At 35.8% G+C, this 14,836-nt stretch overlaps 2 protein-coding genes across 2 annotated transcripts in view; one reads left to right on the top strand and one right to left on the bottom strand.

Moving 5' to 3' along the window:
* LOC127986669 (relaxin-3 receptor 1) overlaps nucleotides 1-956 on the bottom strand; it is a 1,592-nt gene extending 636 nt beyond the window's left edge. Inside the window, exon 1 of the mRNA XM_052588998.1 lies at nucleotides 1-956. This exon is cut by the window's left edge and continues 636 nt beyond it. Within this exon, the coding sequence (XP_052444958.1) occupies nucleotides 1-712 (712 nt within the window). The 5' untranslated portion in view covers nucleotides 713-956.
* Nucleotides 957-9,228: 8,272 nt separating this feature from the next.
* On the top strand, nucleotides 9,229-11,618 carry LOC127986681 (granzyme K-like). The gene is made up of 5 exons (XM_052589014.1): nucleotides 9,229-9,395; nucleotides 9,502-9,646; nucleotides 10,659-10,797; nucleotides 10,891-11,148; nucleotides 11,251-11,618. Exons 1-5 carry the CDS (start codon nucleotides 9,332-9,334, stop codon nucleotides 11,419-11,421), a joined length of 777 nt encoding a protein of 258 aa, XP_052444974.1. The 5' UTR covers nucleotides 9,229-9,331; the 3' UTR covers nucleotides 11,422-11,618.
* The last annotated feature ends 3,218 nt before the right edge of the window (nucleotides 11,619-14,836 follow it).

Raw genomic sequence — 14,836 nt, 5'->3', positions numbered from 1 at the left:
ACCCCAGAAGTACTTTTTGCGCGTGATATAAACCCAGCCAAAATTGCGCATCCCCACTCCGGTCGGGAAATTTCACCAGGCACAGTTCTTCGTTGGAAACCGTGGCGGTCGTTGAAAATATCGCGTTCGGCAGAGCGGCACCGACCGCTGCAATCCAAATGACTACAGTCATCCACTGCGCGGGAAAACGCAACCGGCGTCTCCTACTTTTTAACGCCGAAGCCACGGAGCAGTATCTCGCGACGCTCATAGCCGTGAGGAAAAACACGCTGGCGTACATGTTCGTAGCCGTGACATAAGAAACTATCTTACACATCGCCTTCCCAAACAGCCAAGTGAAATCCATGGCGTTCTCCACAGCCCAAAAGGGAAGCGTCAACACAAACTGAAAGTCTGTGACCGCCAAACTGGTCACGAAAAAGTTGATAGAAGACTTCTTCCATGCTTGTTTGGACTTCATGAGATACAGGACGAGGATGTTCCCGATTAAACCCAGCGCGCACACAACCGAGTATATGACAGAGATGATGATCCTCAGGACCGCGGATCCGTCTCCCATAAAATCGGGTTTATCCAAATCTGCGAGATCCTGAAAGTCACTCCACGAGATATTAGTCCTGTTCGCCGTGAAGCTCGTGTTGTAATCACTTAACGGCAGACTTCCAGACGCGTAGTCGGTGCTCTCGTCGTGCATCTCAGAAGTCTTCTGCATTGTTCGTTTTTAGAGTATTTTTTCCATCCTGTTAGTGTCACTCATTCCTGAATCTTATCATTTCAACATGCCCCGTCTCCACTGTCTGTCATTCCCATTTTAGCTTTCCGCGGACAAATCGTCTTTGCGCGTACATTACAACGGTTGTATTCAAGACCAAGGGGGTCTTTTAATTCTGTTTCAATATATCTGACTATGAGAGGCTGTTCAACCATATTTTAATGATATTTCCCGCACAAATCTGTTGTCCGTGCGTAGCTTCACGCGCACTGACAGCTCGCTGCGTTTTTATAGAGCCAAGTGTCAATGGATTGGATGGCTTGCGCTTTTACGCAGCACAGACAGTGGTGATGCGGTGCTCTGGATGGTTCAATAGAGTGAAGAAGTGGATAAATTCTACAATTAACATCTTAAAGACTTAAGAACCGATGCACCGTATTGAGTTTGAAGCATTAATTGAGCAGAGGAGACGGTGCTGATTGTTATAGGTAATCCACTTAACGCCTGTTAGGTTTTGAATTCAATTGCACAAATTAAAGGAGCAGTTATGTGTGCTGTTTTAAAATAAGTTTAAAAATGATAAAGATCCGTTCTGAAACCTTTCGATTTCTCTCTCTCTCTCTTTCTTTTTATAATAGCTTGTGCTTAAGTGAACACAATTAAAACCACACTGGCATACTTTCAGTGGAGTGTGATAATGAGGGTAGAATTTAGGATATAATTAGGAGAAGGGTAATTTTCATTCTTGTCATAATTTAATACCGTTTCAAAAAAGGTTGTCTCATGTTTTATATACATGGTATAATGAAATTGAAATATTAAAAAAATGTAAGATATGTGTATATAAAGTGCTTTTGTTTTTGAAATGATACATTTTCAGTATGATATTTCTTAATTGAAATGCTGAAAGTTTTCCTGTTTTTACTCAATTTAGTTGCCTACTGTTTTATATATATATATATATATATATATATATATATATATATATATATATATATATATATATATATATATATAAGCTTGATGGTTATTTTGCACATAAACTGCTCAAATCTGAGGAAGTGATCTCTGCCCCTCACCAAATCCTCATCATCAGCTTGTGATAAAACAGAACCTGTACAGAACCTGTTTAATGAAGCTTTGCAGTGTATGTGGGACTTATGATTGGATTTGGTTATATGCATTAAATATGATTGGTATTGGGATTAAACATGTTTACTGTAAAACCCTAGTTTACCTCAACATTTTTACATCATAAGACAGAATGAGAGTCAGATGTTTTCCGTAGCTCAAGTTAAATAATGCATTTGAGGCAGCGGAGATATGAAAGTCTAGTTTGTTAATGCTAAACTAAGATGTCCATTCTCTTGTCCATTCTTAAATAATGAGACTTGGTTTCAAACCGCAGCTTGCCCAGCAAAATAGTTTCTTGGCAACCATGTTACGTCAGGTATTGTGACAACTTCAAAGGTCAGTTTGAATCAGACTCCTCATAACATTGAACAGGCTCAATTTTGCGCTTCTGTGCCGGTGGCATATCTTGGCTTTTCAGTGTGCAGGTGCAAGTGAAGAGTGAGATGTGCAAGTTCATGGAATTGGATAAAGGAAATTAAATTGGAACAAAATTAATCATTATGTTTTTTGTTTTTTTTTAGCTAAAGCTATTATTATATTTTTTAATTAGTATTTGGATGCATATATTTGGGTACAGGGCATCTATGGCACACATACTATACAATATAGTTCTGGGAATTCATATTTCTCAAGCAGGTCCTGTAATTAACAGCAAGAAAAACAGTTTGCTTTACTATGAAATAGGTTTACAGGTTTTGGCATACTACCCTGAATCAGGAAACAAAACAAGTGAATATGGAAATAAATTCTGACAAATCAGATTCTGAAATTCTCAAAACAATTAAAAATTGGAACAAATCCTCACTTTTAGGGAGTTATTGACTTAAGCCATCCTCAAACATTGCTCTTGGCCAGATTTATCTACAATGTTGAAGTCCAACGATCAATCTTTAATTAAGTCTCCACTGCAGCTGTTTTTTTGTGCCTATATGAATAATTCATCAGATCTCCTCATTGTATACAAACAAGGGAGCATGGATAGCCAAGGGAGGCGCACGCACAGCATTCTTGTTCCCTCAGAACATTTCCTCCGTCCTTTTGAATGGTTTGTCCTCTTACACTGTCTCAACTCATGTTTTCAAAGCTGAACACAAGCCTGTGTGCAATGTTTTGTGTTCAAACCTAGGTCAGACACTTCAGGTGTGACTGGGAACATTTCCCAATGTCACTCTATACAAGAAAGACCAAAACAAACATCTGTTGCTGAACGTTTCATTAAACATGACAAGCTCAAATGGAGTGAGAAGGAAACTAAATAGAAAAGTATGTTGTGTGTTAATATGACCTTTTGTTTTGCTCAGTATTCAAATGCAATATGTTAATTTGATTATTATTATTATTATTTTTTAATTGAGCAGACTTTATTTGCACAGAAAGCTGAGGTAATCATACATAACCAACCAAGCATTTTTTAATGCATAAATTATATGAATTTATGCATAGGATTTCAGACCGTATGTGAAACCAGCTGCTTCCAGGGAAGTTTTGGAACTCAAAAAGTAGACAAAAGGTGCCATCCAACTATTCTTTTTATGTACATGCACATGTACATGTTCTGTGTACATGCACATGTTTAAATATTCTTATGTTATATTTTTGTCATATAGAGTTTTTCAGCCATCTGAATATTCTATCCCCCATTCTACCAAAAAGTCCAAAAAAAACCTAGTAGTTCTCAGTTAGGTTTGATTTCATGCATTGTCTTAAGGTGTAATTGACTTTGTTGTTTGCTTCAGGCTGAGTGATGGATGAGTCACAAACTTGTCACAGGTAGCTGCTCCCACTGTGTCATCTACTTTTTCCATTTAGTCAACTGATACACCATTCTGTCATTTTATTTCCCAAAGGAAACCAGTTCCTAGGTGAAGCAAGGGCCTTGGATCTACATTGGTGGAAACACATGAACTCTGGATCTCTAACTGTACTGTTCAACAAGTGACTAAATCAGATGTACTGAAACTCAGACTCACTTGGACATGCCATTTCATTTGTGTTACCTAATCCAATTTCTGACTATAAAAGGTTAGACAGACGTTTATAAAATATAAATGAATTACATTGATAAAATAACTGTGAAAAGTAAATGTCTATAGTGCTGTTGTGGGAGTTGTTGCTGAATGTCATTGTGATATTCTGTCTATTTAGCAGTACTGTTTTTCATTAACTGAACACAAAACAACTAATTTGCTCTTATTCTTTCCCTATGTTCTGTGTTATTAAAGGGGGTACATTATTTCCACATACTGTACATTATTGTTTCTCCTCTATTCCCTGCCTTTCTGAAACACATTGTTTTTTTACAAGGTTCATCGGTCTGTAAAAACGAGATGTGCTCGAATTGGCCAGGTATCCAGTGCATTATGATTGACCGAATACCTCAAGTGTCTGATGGAAATGTTACGTACCTTACCATACTGTGAGGCCGTCTCCTGGCACAAAACTCATTATGAACCATGCATTTGTTGCATTCAGTGGGGACATAGTTACTGATTATAATAACTAATACTGTCGTTTTACACGTTGTGTTGCATGGTTACATAAAACCATGTCTGCATTTGTGAGCGGAGAAATGACAAACAACAAGTGCTACTCTACACTGCTTAAAAGTCGTGTTTGAATCATCAGTGGCAAATCTTTTTAACGTACTAAGACTGTGAGCCAGAAGTGCCAGACTGTCCTTGCAAAGTTGGAACCGCCCCAGTTTATAGAAACATCCAACTGCGTTATAGGCTAATTTACTGTCACAGGGAACAGTCCTCATCCTCCATAAAATGCGCTGCACACATCTGTATATTTGGGTTAACTTTTCCGGAACAGTGTTGTAAATATAGCTTAACCACTGTTTTCTAGTTGTGTCCTCTTTTGGAAGGCCAAACAAAGTAGTTTCGCTTTCACATCAAAATACACAGCGACTCCACAATATGGCAGCAGCGTCAATAGCAAGAATGAAAGTTACGCCTTCTTTCTTTGTGTGAATATTTGGACGGCGTTATGTTAATCTTCCCACACAGTGATGTAGACATGTGAGGGCAGTGGTGGTAAGTAACATCTACTTTTACTTTTACTCCACTACTTTATTAAAGACAAAGTTTACTTTTTACTCTGATACATTTCCCCATGCCCGCTTCAAGTATTTATTACACTGATTTTACAAACCAATCAAAAATTTGGTTTTCTTTTGAAAAAAAAAGAATGCGCGACTTCGCAAGTTCTTTGCCAACATACGCTCACGCAGCAGTTAGCTCGAAGTGGAAGATGATCGCTAAAATATGTGATAGTGCAGCTCTTGCTGCCCGCAATGATCCCGAGATTCCCGACAGGGATCACCCATGGCCATTTCTGAAGGATATGTTTGAATTCACTGAAGTCAAGGGAGATTCTTATTGGCCGAGATGTCTTCTTTGCCTGCCACGGGTGAATGAAATTTCAGTAGGGCTGTGACGAATGCGAATGTGTGTCATGCTCATCTCATCTGTAATGCTCCTGCAAATAATAGTATATATTTCCAGCACATGCGTTCAGATCAGGGTTGCCAGGTTTTCACAACAAATCCTGACCAGTTGCTTCTCAAAACTAGTCCAAAACGCGTTTCCAGGAGGTTCCCCGATATAAATTGCTTCCCGGGGTTAAAATATAAGTTTATCGGAAGGGTTGCCTTGGTAAAAGTCACATTTTAGGGGCTAAATATCAAGTTATTGGGATTGGGGTTTCTTCGACTGGCGGACATGAAAAACAACCACGGTATGGCAACACTGGTTCAGGTGGAGCGGCATTTACTACACAGAGCCGTAGTCCACCGACAACTAACACAAAATTACTTTTGTGTAGATTGTCAGTGAATCACGGCTCTGTGTAGTATATGCCAACCAGTGTTGCCAAGTCTGTGGTTGTTTTTCAAGTCCGCAGGTCGAAGCGACAATACAAATAAAGTGATATTTAGCCCCTAAAATGCAAATTACAGAATTTTCATTTTTGGGAGAACTAACTCTTTAAAGAGGTGTTTTTTTCCTCATTGATATTCTGAAACAGTCTTACCTTGTATCTTGCACATCTTCTGTTTAGATGCAGCTATGATGTTATGGAACATGTCTATTGAAAGTTCAACCCCTATACTGCGATTACGTTCTTCATTGTCTCTTTTGATTGTAAATCTAACAAATTCTAAAGTATCTAATCTCATCATTTGTTCAATTAAAACACTGCATATCACTCCCAAAACAACTGATCTGCTTAATTATTGATATTTACAGTTAATTTGAATATTTACTTTTTACTTCCGGTACTTAAGTATGTTTTAAATCGGATACTTTTGTACTTTTTCTCAAGTGATGTTGAAATGGAGGACGTTATGCACCAAGAGCATTACAGTATTGTTCAAAATAATAGCAGTACAATGTGACTAACCAGAATAATCAAGGTTTTTCGTATATTTTTTTATTGCTACGTGGCAAACAAGTTACCAGTAGGTTCAGTAGATTCTCAGAAAACAAATGAGACCCAGCATTCATGATATGCACGCTCTTGAGGCTGTGCAATTGGGCAATTAGTTGAATTAGTTGAAAGGGGTGTGTTCAAAAAAATAGCAGTGTCTACCTTTGACTGTACAAACTCAAAACTATTTTGTACAAACATTTTTTTTTTTCTGGGATTTAGCAATCCTGTGAATCACTAAACTAATATTTAGTTGTATGACCACAGTTTTTTAAAACTGCTTGACATCTGTGTGGCATGGAGTCAACCATTATTTTGAACAATACTGTATATGACCCCTTGAAATCTGTGTAAGAAAAAACAACATTTCACTACAAAATATTCTAGACAGGTTTGTATGCATTGATTAGATAGAAATACCAGACATTTAAAGTGGAACACAATAAATGAGCACCTTTGACTTCATTTGTATGGACAAAGATGGATAAAATATTCTTTCGAAAATGTACTTTTGTGTTCCACAGAAGGAAAAAAAAAAACGGTGGAGTGGTTTGGAACAACACAAGGATGAGTAAATGAACAGAATTTTCAGTTTTGGATAGACTACAAGTCTCCTGAGCCATGAAATGAAAAGAATTTGTTCTTTGAGAATATCTGTGAGCTGGATAACTGACTCTCTGCTGGCAAACCTTTTACCAAATCACTTTAGGTTCAGTAAATAAACACACAAACATATAAATAAATATCCTGGTGATTTTTGAGAGATCTAGGGGAATAGCTTCATAAGTAATAGCTGTCATGCCAAAAGTATGAATTAGATAAAGCCTCTTGGATTTCAACGTCCTTGATAAATACTCTGTAGGTGCTTGAGCTGTGTAATTATGCCTTCAAGCTCAAGAATTCCTTGATGAAAAAGACACTACATGGATTGCATTAAGGGCGTTTATTTGAAGCTGCCTGTTTATTCAGACTTACTCTGCCAAGGCATGAGCACAGCCAATTTAATCAGCTGAAATGCACAAACCATGGCTGTATGAGTTTTAGTCTAAAGAGTCTAAAGACTACAGAGCTGCTAAAAATGTGTCATGCAACTCTGAACCAGAAAACATGCAATATATATATATATATATATATATATATATATATATATATATATATATATATATCTATATATCTATATATATATATATATATATAGATAGATATATATATATATATAGATATATATATATATAGATATCCCATGGATCTTTTAATTACTTCACAAGAAGATCATTGAGAGTAGCTCACAGACATTCATTGGACTAATAGTTAATTGTTTTGAACTGAGACTATATGTTATTATTTCTGTCTATTATATAAGTTATATAATTATTTGTAATATAGTATTATGTTTGGCCTAAATAGTGCCACAGGAATTAGTTCATTAGAAAATGAAGCATAAAAAGTCCCTCACTTTAATGGTAGCATCTGTTCAACACATTTTAGACATCTGTGCAACAAAGTTTAGAAAGGCATTCATTGATTGTTAGATCGTTCAACAACAAAACCACATGGGAATTCCAGGAACATCAAGTTCAAGAAAAACACAGTCACAGATCTTTAATAGATTTCCGTGTGGTACAGAATGGTGTGTGTGTTGCGGGTGCTAATTAAGATCAATTCTGTTTACTTGAGATTAGAGGTCCATTACTCGGCTCTAATAACCTCTCATCGCTGATGAAACTTTTGGCCGATTTTGAAATCCATCCAATCCGATGATGCCTTTGTAATGGAGGCAATAACTGTTGCCAGCGGTTATGTTATGACAGATGGAAAATGAAGCCCGAATAATGCTGACAGGCATTATTCTTATTCTAATCCCGCATCTAGCACTGCGTTTGTGTGCTGACAGGAACTGTGCACTTCTTCAGTCTATATTGGATTAAGATAAGAAAAGGTTCTTCTTTGATCCAGGGGAAATCAATTAGTTAGAGCAGTGATACATGATGCCAATGCTTGTTGTGTAAGTTAAAAAATATTAAAAATATATATTTTTTAGTTTTTCTTATTAATGTGATCACTATTAATAAATACCTAATATTCTTGCTCTATATTTGTAAACATCAGAGAAAGTAAAATGTTCTCATTTGCAAATATAGTAACTCTTTTTATAAAAGTGGTTACATTTTTTTTGCTCTATAGATATTTTTTTCTTATGTCTTGGTATGAAGCTCAGTAAAAGAGAGTCTTCACACGTTTGTAAGGTGTTTGTGCAGCAGGAGACTGCATTCGTGCTGTTCTGCTTTGAAGCCCCTGCTTCACTTCTGAAGGTGTGAAAAACTGTTAGTCACTTTAGCGACACATCAATCTTTCGGTGAGGGCTACATTGTCCCCCAATGAGATTTCTCTTTCAAGACACTTCTGAACACTTGCCACAAAGATCCCCCTTAGACTCATTTTAATAGAGGAGGAAAGTTTGAGAAATAGTCTGATAATACTGCAGCGTCCTCTGTTTACTCTAAATGGTACCATAACTGGACTCTTATGCAGAAAACAAAAGCTTGTCCCATATTTGTAAAATACGATCCCTTACTAAGGAAGTCTTTAGGGATAACCGCTGCTGTCCATTGATTGTCCAATAGCATTTTGCATGTAAATTGAGTAATACAATTTATTTTCATTATTATTTTACAGAATGCCACAGATACAGTCAGTAGAGCGTTTTCCACTCACCCTCAGCTTTATATCACTTTTATATTTTAAGGTTCTGCTCTCATATGAACACCATTTAAAGTTATGACAGTATTATAAGGTAATTATTGCAAAATAATTGCATTTCTCTGTTGGTTTTGTATTCTTCAAATAGGTAAATGAAACTCTGAACTTGTTAAAATTTGCAAAATCAAATGCATCACATTGTGTGCAAACCCTCCCACACGTGCACTCCTTTTGATGTTGCTCTGACCACAATTTAACCCAATTACATAGGTTTTCTTCTCAGAGCTCTTACATTTGGTGTTGTTGGATGTCTGAGGTAACACATTGACTTTGGCTGAGAAAACAGGCAGCAAGATGGATGTTTGCAGATATTTGATTATGTATTACTTCATGGCATTCACCTTTTTCAAAGTGGCAGGTAATTGTTATTTATCTGTCACAGAGTTTGATTAAAAAGTTCACCAGTCATATTCATCAGTTTGCTTTTGTTGAATCCGTAACCACCTTCTAAATCTCTTTTTCAGCTTGCAATGAGGTGTCCATTATTGGAGGCAAAGATGTAAAAAACAAACAACCATGGATGGTGTCTATTCAGAAGAACCAGAAGCATATGTGTGGAGGAATCCTGATTAAAGACCAGTGGGTTTTAACTGCAGCGTGTTGCAAAGAGTAAGGCAACCACTTTCGGCATATTAATAAACCTGTAATGTATTTATGAAGTATAATATAAGTGGTTACACTTTATTTTGATAGTTCACTTTCTACTCAGTTCAGACATTATACTGATTATAACTAAATTTGCAACATGTCAACTAACTCTCAGAGCAGACTGTTAGGTTAGGTTTAGGGTTAGTTAAATAAGTTGATATATACTTGCAGAGATTCATATAGTCAGTATGTTTAATGTTGTTAGAAGATTTAAAGTGTTAGAAGGTATTAAGCAGACAGTCTACTAATACTAATGACTGCTAGTTAACGTGGTTGCAAAGTTACAAGGTAAAGTAATGTAAATTTACAAATAAGATAATTTATATTATATTTGTGTGTGTGTGTGTGTGTGTGTGTGTGTATATATATATATATATATATATATATATATATATAAATATGTTTTGTAGTATTAGTATAACATTAGTAATTTTGCACTTTTCCCACTATATATTAAATAACACACATATATATATATATATATATATATATATATATATATATAAACATTAGTAATTAATATTTATTCTATATTTTATATGCATTCTTTCATTAAAATAATTAGAAAAACTGTTGTTATTTATTCTTATATTTTTTATTTACTTAAATTTGTAATTAATCTTTATTGATCTGTTTATATTTATTTATGTACTATGTGAAGCATAATATATTATTTCAGGAGACAATATGAATATATATAAAAAGAGCATGCAATAGAGATGTCAGCCTCAGCCACCTATTTTTTTCTCTTGAAAGAGCGGTGATGTTCTTGTTTTTTATTTTATTTTTTTATTTTATTTAAGATACATTTATTATTAAATTCATATTTATTTATATGTTGGTTTGCAAATGAACTCAGCTGGGATACCCCCCCCCCCCCCCCCCTTAATTGTAAGCTCTTGATTTTTTAGCTTAGATATTGCTCAATAAAGTATCTGCACCTGAGCACACTTCATTCGTTTTTCTGTTTCAGAAAAAACATGAAATCTGTGACAGTTCTCATAGGATCTCTGTCTCTGAGTAAAGGCACTCAGCGTGTTGGCATCCTCAGTTACGATTACCCAAAAACCTACAATGAAAGAACTAAACAAGATGACATCATGCTCATTAAGGTAAGGATGAACTGAATGTGGTTGTTGTTTAGACATGATGAGCTTATGACTCTTTTCACCGAATGCTTTTGTGCGTTGCCTTTTTTTCTACAGCTAAATAAAAAAGTGAAAGCAAAAACCAAAAAAATCCCTAAAAAGGAAAAAGATGTTCCACCTGGAACAAACTGTGTTGTGACAGGTTGGGGAACTACTAATTCTAATGACATGAATGAACCTTCTGATAAACTGCAAATGTTGGAGGTGTCAGTGATGCGCAGGGAACGGTGCAACATCTACTACAAAGATGATCCTGTGATCACTGAAGACATGCTGTGTGCAGGAGGCAAGCAAGACAATACAGGCACCTGTTGGGTATGTCATATTGTGGTCTGATTTATGGCTGGTTGTAGGCTCTTTGAAATAATCCTTTACCTGTCGAAAGGAAGAAGAACCTTGTGTTCTTTTTTTTTTCAGGGAGATTCCGGTGGACCTCTGGAATGTAAGAACAATCTAGTTGGAGTGGTATCAGGGTCAAAAGTATGCGGTAATCCGAAGAAACCAACTGTGTACACCTTTCTCTCCAAAAGACACATCCTCTGGATCAATAACATATTGAAAAAGAAATCCAACAGCACAGCCTTTTAAGAAGCTAAACATTTCCAGCATGTAGACTGTTGATTACTTAAGATTGCTGTAACTAAAAGAAAAAAATATGCTTTTTGAATTAAGATTAAACGTATATTCACAAAGCAATACCTGATTATTTTTCACACTTTTTAACATGTAGTAAAATTGAGCAATATGTATCCAATATTGCATTAATAAAAACTTAGTGAAGAATACTTTTCCAGTATGCTTTATTTTTAATGGACCCACTCCTGGTTAAACAAGATGACCTACACTGACTGGTACACATTATATTTCCTTTTTATGGTTTGTTTGTTTTTGTTTTTCTTCTGAAATGTGATAGATTACATTTCAAATACTATACTTAATGAGTGAATTTGTTATTTAATTAGTAATGCATTCTTTATCTGTCTTCCATTACATTGAACACATTTTATATTAACACCAAAGCACATAGAGTATACTCCCACTGGCTTTTATAAGATTCTTTGTATGAAAACACAATCAGACACTTCCTCGAAATAATTAAGTGTGAGAAACAAGCAGAGGCCTCCTGGTAAGGACATTTAACAAACCCCATACAGAGTCGAGTACAGACAAGCAGACTGGGCTTAAAAGAGCACCCGAAAATTTGTGTGCCAGAGATTAAAGATTCTAAAGTCTTGATTTACCTTCAGAGTGTAGTTAATACCAAACAAACTGTTTTTGGTGGTAAACATGATGGGAAAATTTGATTAAATGAGTAATAGGCCTACTGTATTTAATCCTATATATTAGATAATATAGGATAATAAAGGATAAATTGACATTCCCTGCATTTCATGAGTGACAGCTCCCTTACAAAAATTAACCATTTCTACAACAACAACAAAAAAACCTGGTTAATATATGTGACGATTTGGGTGGGGCCAAGGGACGTGGGAACGAACGAGGCCGGTGGAGTGATTGGAGATGAGCGACACTTGCGACACTGCGGTCTCGAGTCCCACGGAGGAGATGGAGGGATATAAAACAGGAGCGACGACAGTGAAGGACGAGAGAGGACCAGGACTGGGCTTTTAGTTGTTTTTGCTTTTTATTTGTGCGCATCAGTCGTCCATGAGGGGCTGATGCGCTGTTTTGTGTTTATTTTTGTAATTAAAGATTCATTTGATCGTCCGCAGGTTCCCGCCTCCTTCTTCCAGATGAATATGAAGGTTTTATTATTACAATATAGTTAAACCATAGTATCTACAATATAACCATAGTTATGCTATAGTTTAACCATAAACCATAAAAATGTTTGTTAAAGACAACTTGTTCTGGAAAGCATCTGCTGTGTACTCACATCTGACAGAAGTCTGTAAGAAGTCAAATTCATAAACATCTTAAAGACATCTAATAGACTTAAAGACTTCTATTTGTCATTTGATAGAAGACGTTATATAAACGTATTGCAGATGAGCAAACACTAAAAAATACGTCTTGCAGATATAAATACAGACATCACATAGACGTCAACATGATGACGATGTGCATGTATCAGGGTTACTATAAAACCAAGGTTGATTTTCGTAAGGAAGCGTACATTTGATTGTTTCATTTTAAATAACTGTTTCTTATCAGTTATGTACATTAGTATTTTATAATGTTAATGTGTAGGTTATTGCATTATTTTAGCACTAACTTTGTGTCGCGGTGTTGTTTGGTATTTGTGTGAATGACTTTGTGCACCATCTTTATTTACCCTATATTTACTTCAACTTGTGGAAATTCGATTCATCATGGCAGGGTTTATTATGGTTTAAAGCTACCAAAAAGACAGGTTGATATGGCCTATGTACTATAATACATAGTATATACTACTATATTTTTATGTTAAAATTTGGCAACCACAGCTACCGTTTTTTTAAATTATTTTTTTTTTTTTTTTTTACAGTTTTTTTACAGTTTATGTCATACCATTAAAGATAGGAAGAAGGGACACGGTTTCAGTAATATCCTTGAGTCCTGGGAATCGCTGAAATCTTCTCGCTGTGGATGATGCGTTGTAGGGACTTTAATCAGTCTAAGTGGAGACACAATTTACCAGTCAATGTAATCAGAATATTTTGTGTGCCGTACGCGGAATACGCTCTCAGCCAGGCTAGAGCTCAAAGTGGATAACATTCAAAGGTCTTCCGTCGAAAGCATATGATGCAAGACCCTCTCCAAATCTGCTTTTCGCAGAAGGACGAGAGGAGAGAGAAAATGCCAGAAGACCTGAGTGAAATGGAGAGGTAGTACTACCCCCTCCTGGACAGAAAACTTCAATTAGCAAGCATACACTTGAACTCATTTTAGAGAAGATTCCTCTGAAAGACTATGTGTTTGTTTCTGAGGTGAGACATCTTCTATTTCTTTACATTTTTAATTCCTACAGGAACAACCCTCCAAACATAACCCAAGCCGAGTGTGTCTAAAGTAATTACTGATTCCCTCGCCTTTCAGAGTTGTTTTGAAATCTTTAAATCTTTCATCACATTTATTTTTTTATTTAGTTTTAAACTGGTCAGTGAAGGAGGGATGCAGACCTAGTGCTGGCATATTTTGACATGCTATTAAAATGCTGGATTGCATGTATGTCTGCAATACATTATTTATAATGGGGGGGGGGGGGGGGGGTCTGTTTTCTGAAGATGAATATTCATAATTACTGAAATATTTAGTACCACTAACTGCGTGACCAGTATGCATTGTCTATCATTGGAAATCAAGAGCCCACCCTGTTGGGATCTTTCATATTTCAAGCCTGGGAAATTTTTTGATGAAAAGCTGAGCTTCATTGTACTTGGTTTGTGACATATAGCTGTTCCGCTACATTGGTAGCTCAGTGGAATCTTTCTGCTGCTTCAGTTATTGAAGTGAGGTGAGGGGCCGTGTCAACTCTAAGCCTCTCTCCAATCCAAACCTTTATTTAGCCACTGTATGAGGGGATAAACCTGAATATTGGCCATGAAGATGAGTGTGGGGGAAGCAGAATAAACAGCCCTCTACAGATTCTTGTTTCAATGAATATTCAGAAACACATGGCTTCGGAAAAGGCTCTAATTATTCTGTACTGTGTGGTCCATTTGGTATATAATTCTAGGCAAGACAGTTGAAATGTTGTCATCTTTGGTTTTCTAGCTAGGCTACAATGGAGAAAAGTACACAGGAAATGGTGCAGCATATGATTGTTTTGAAGAAGTATGTATTTAGAACCCTCTATATTATAATTTGTAGGTTGAATGTCACATTTTCATTTTCAATGTATTATAAAATGTATTCATTATATTTTTTGTTATATTATATTATTTTATATTATATTATATTATATGATACATTTTTGTAGCTTCTGATATATATATATATATATATATATATATATATGTTTCATATATGTTCAGAAGTTCAAAGTCTCTGGGTTGATAAG

The sequence above is a fragment of the Carassius gibelio genome, chromosome B21, assembly GCF_023724105.1.
Source record: "Carassius gibelio isolate Cgi1373 ecotype wild population from Czech Republic chromosome B21, carGib1.2-hapl.c, whole genome shotgun sequence".
Lineage (NCBI taxonomy): Eukaryota > Metazoa > Chordata > Actinopteri > Cypriniformes > Cyprinidae > Carassius > Carassius gibelio.
Note: the sequence above shows the minus strand (reverse complement) of the source record. Positions and strands in the feature narration are given on the sequence as shown.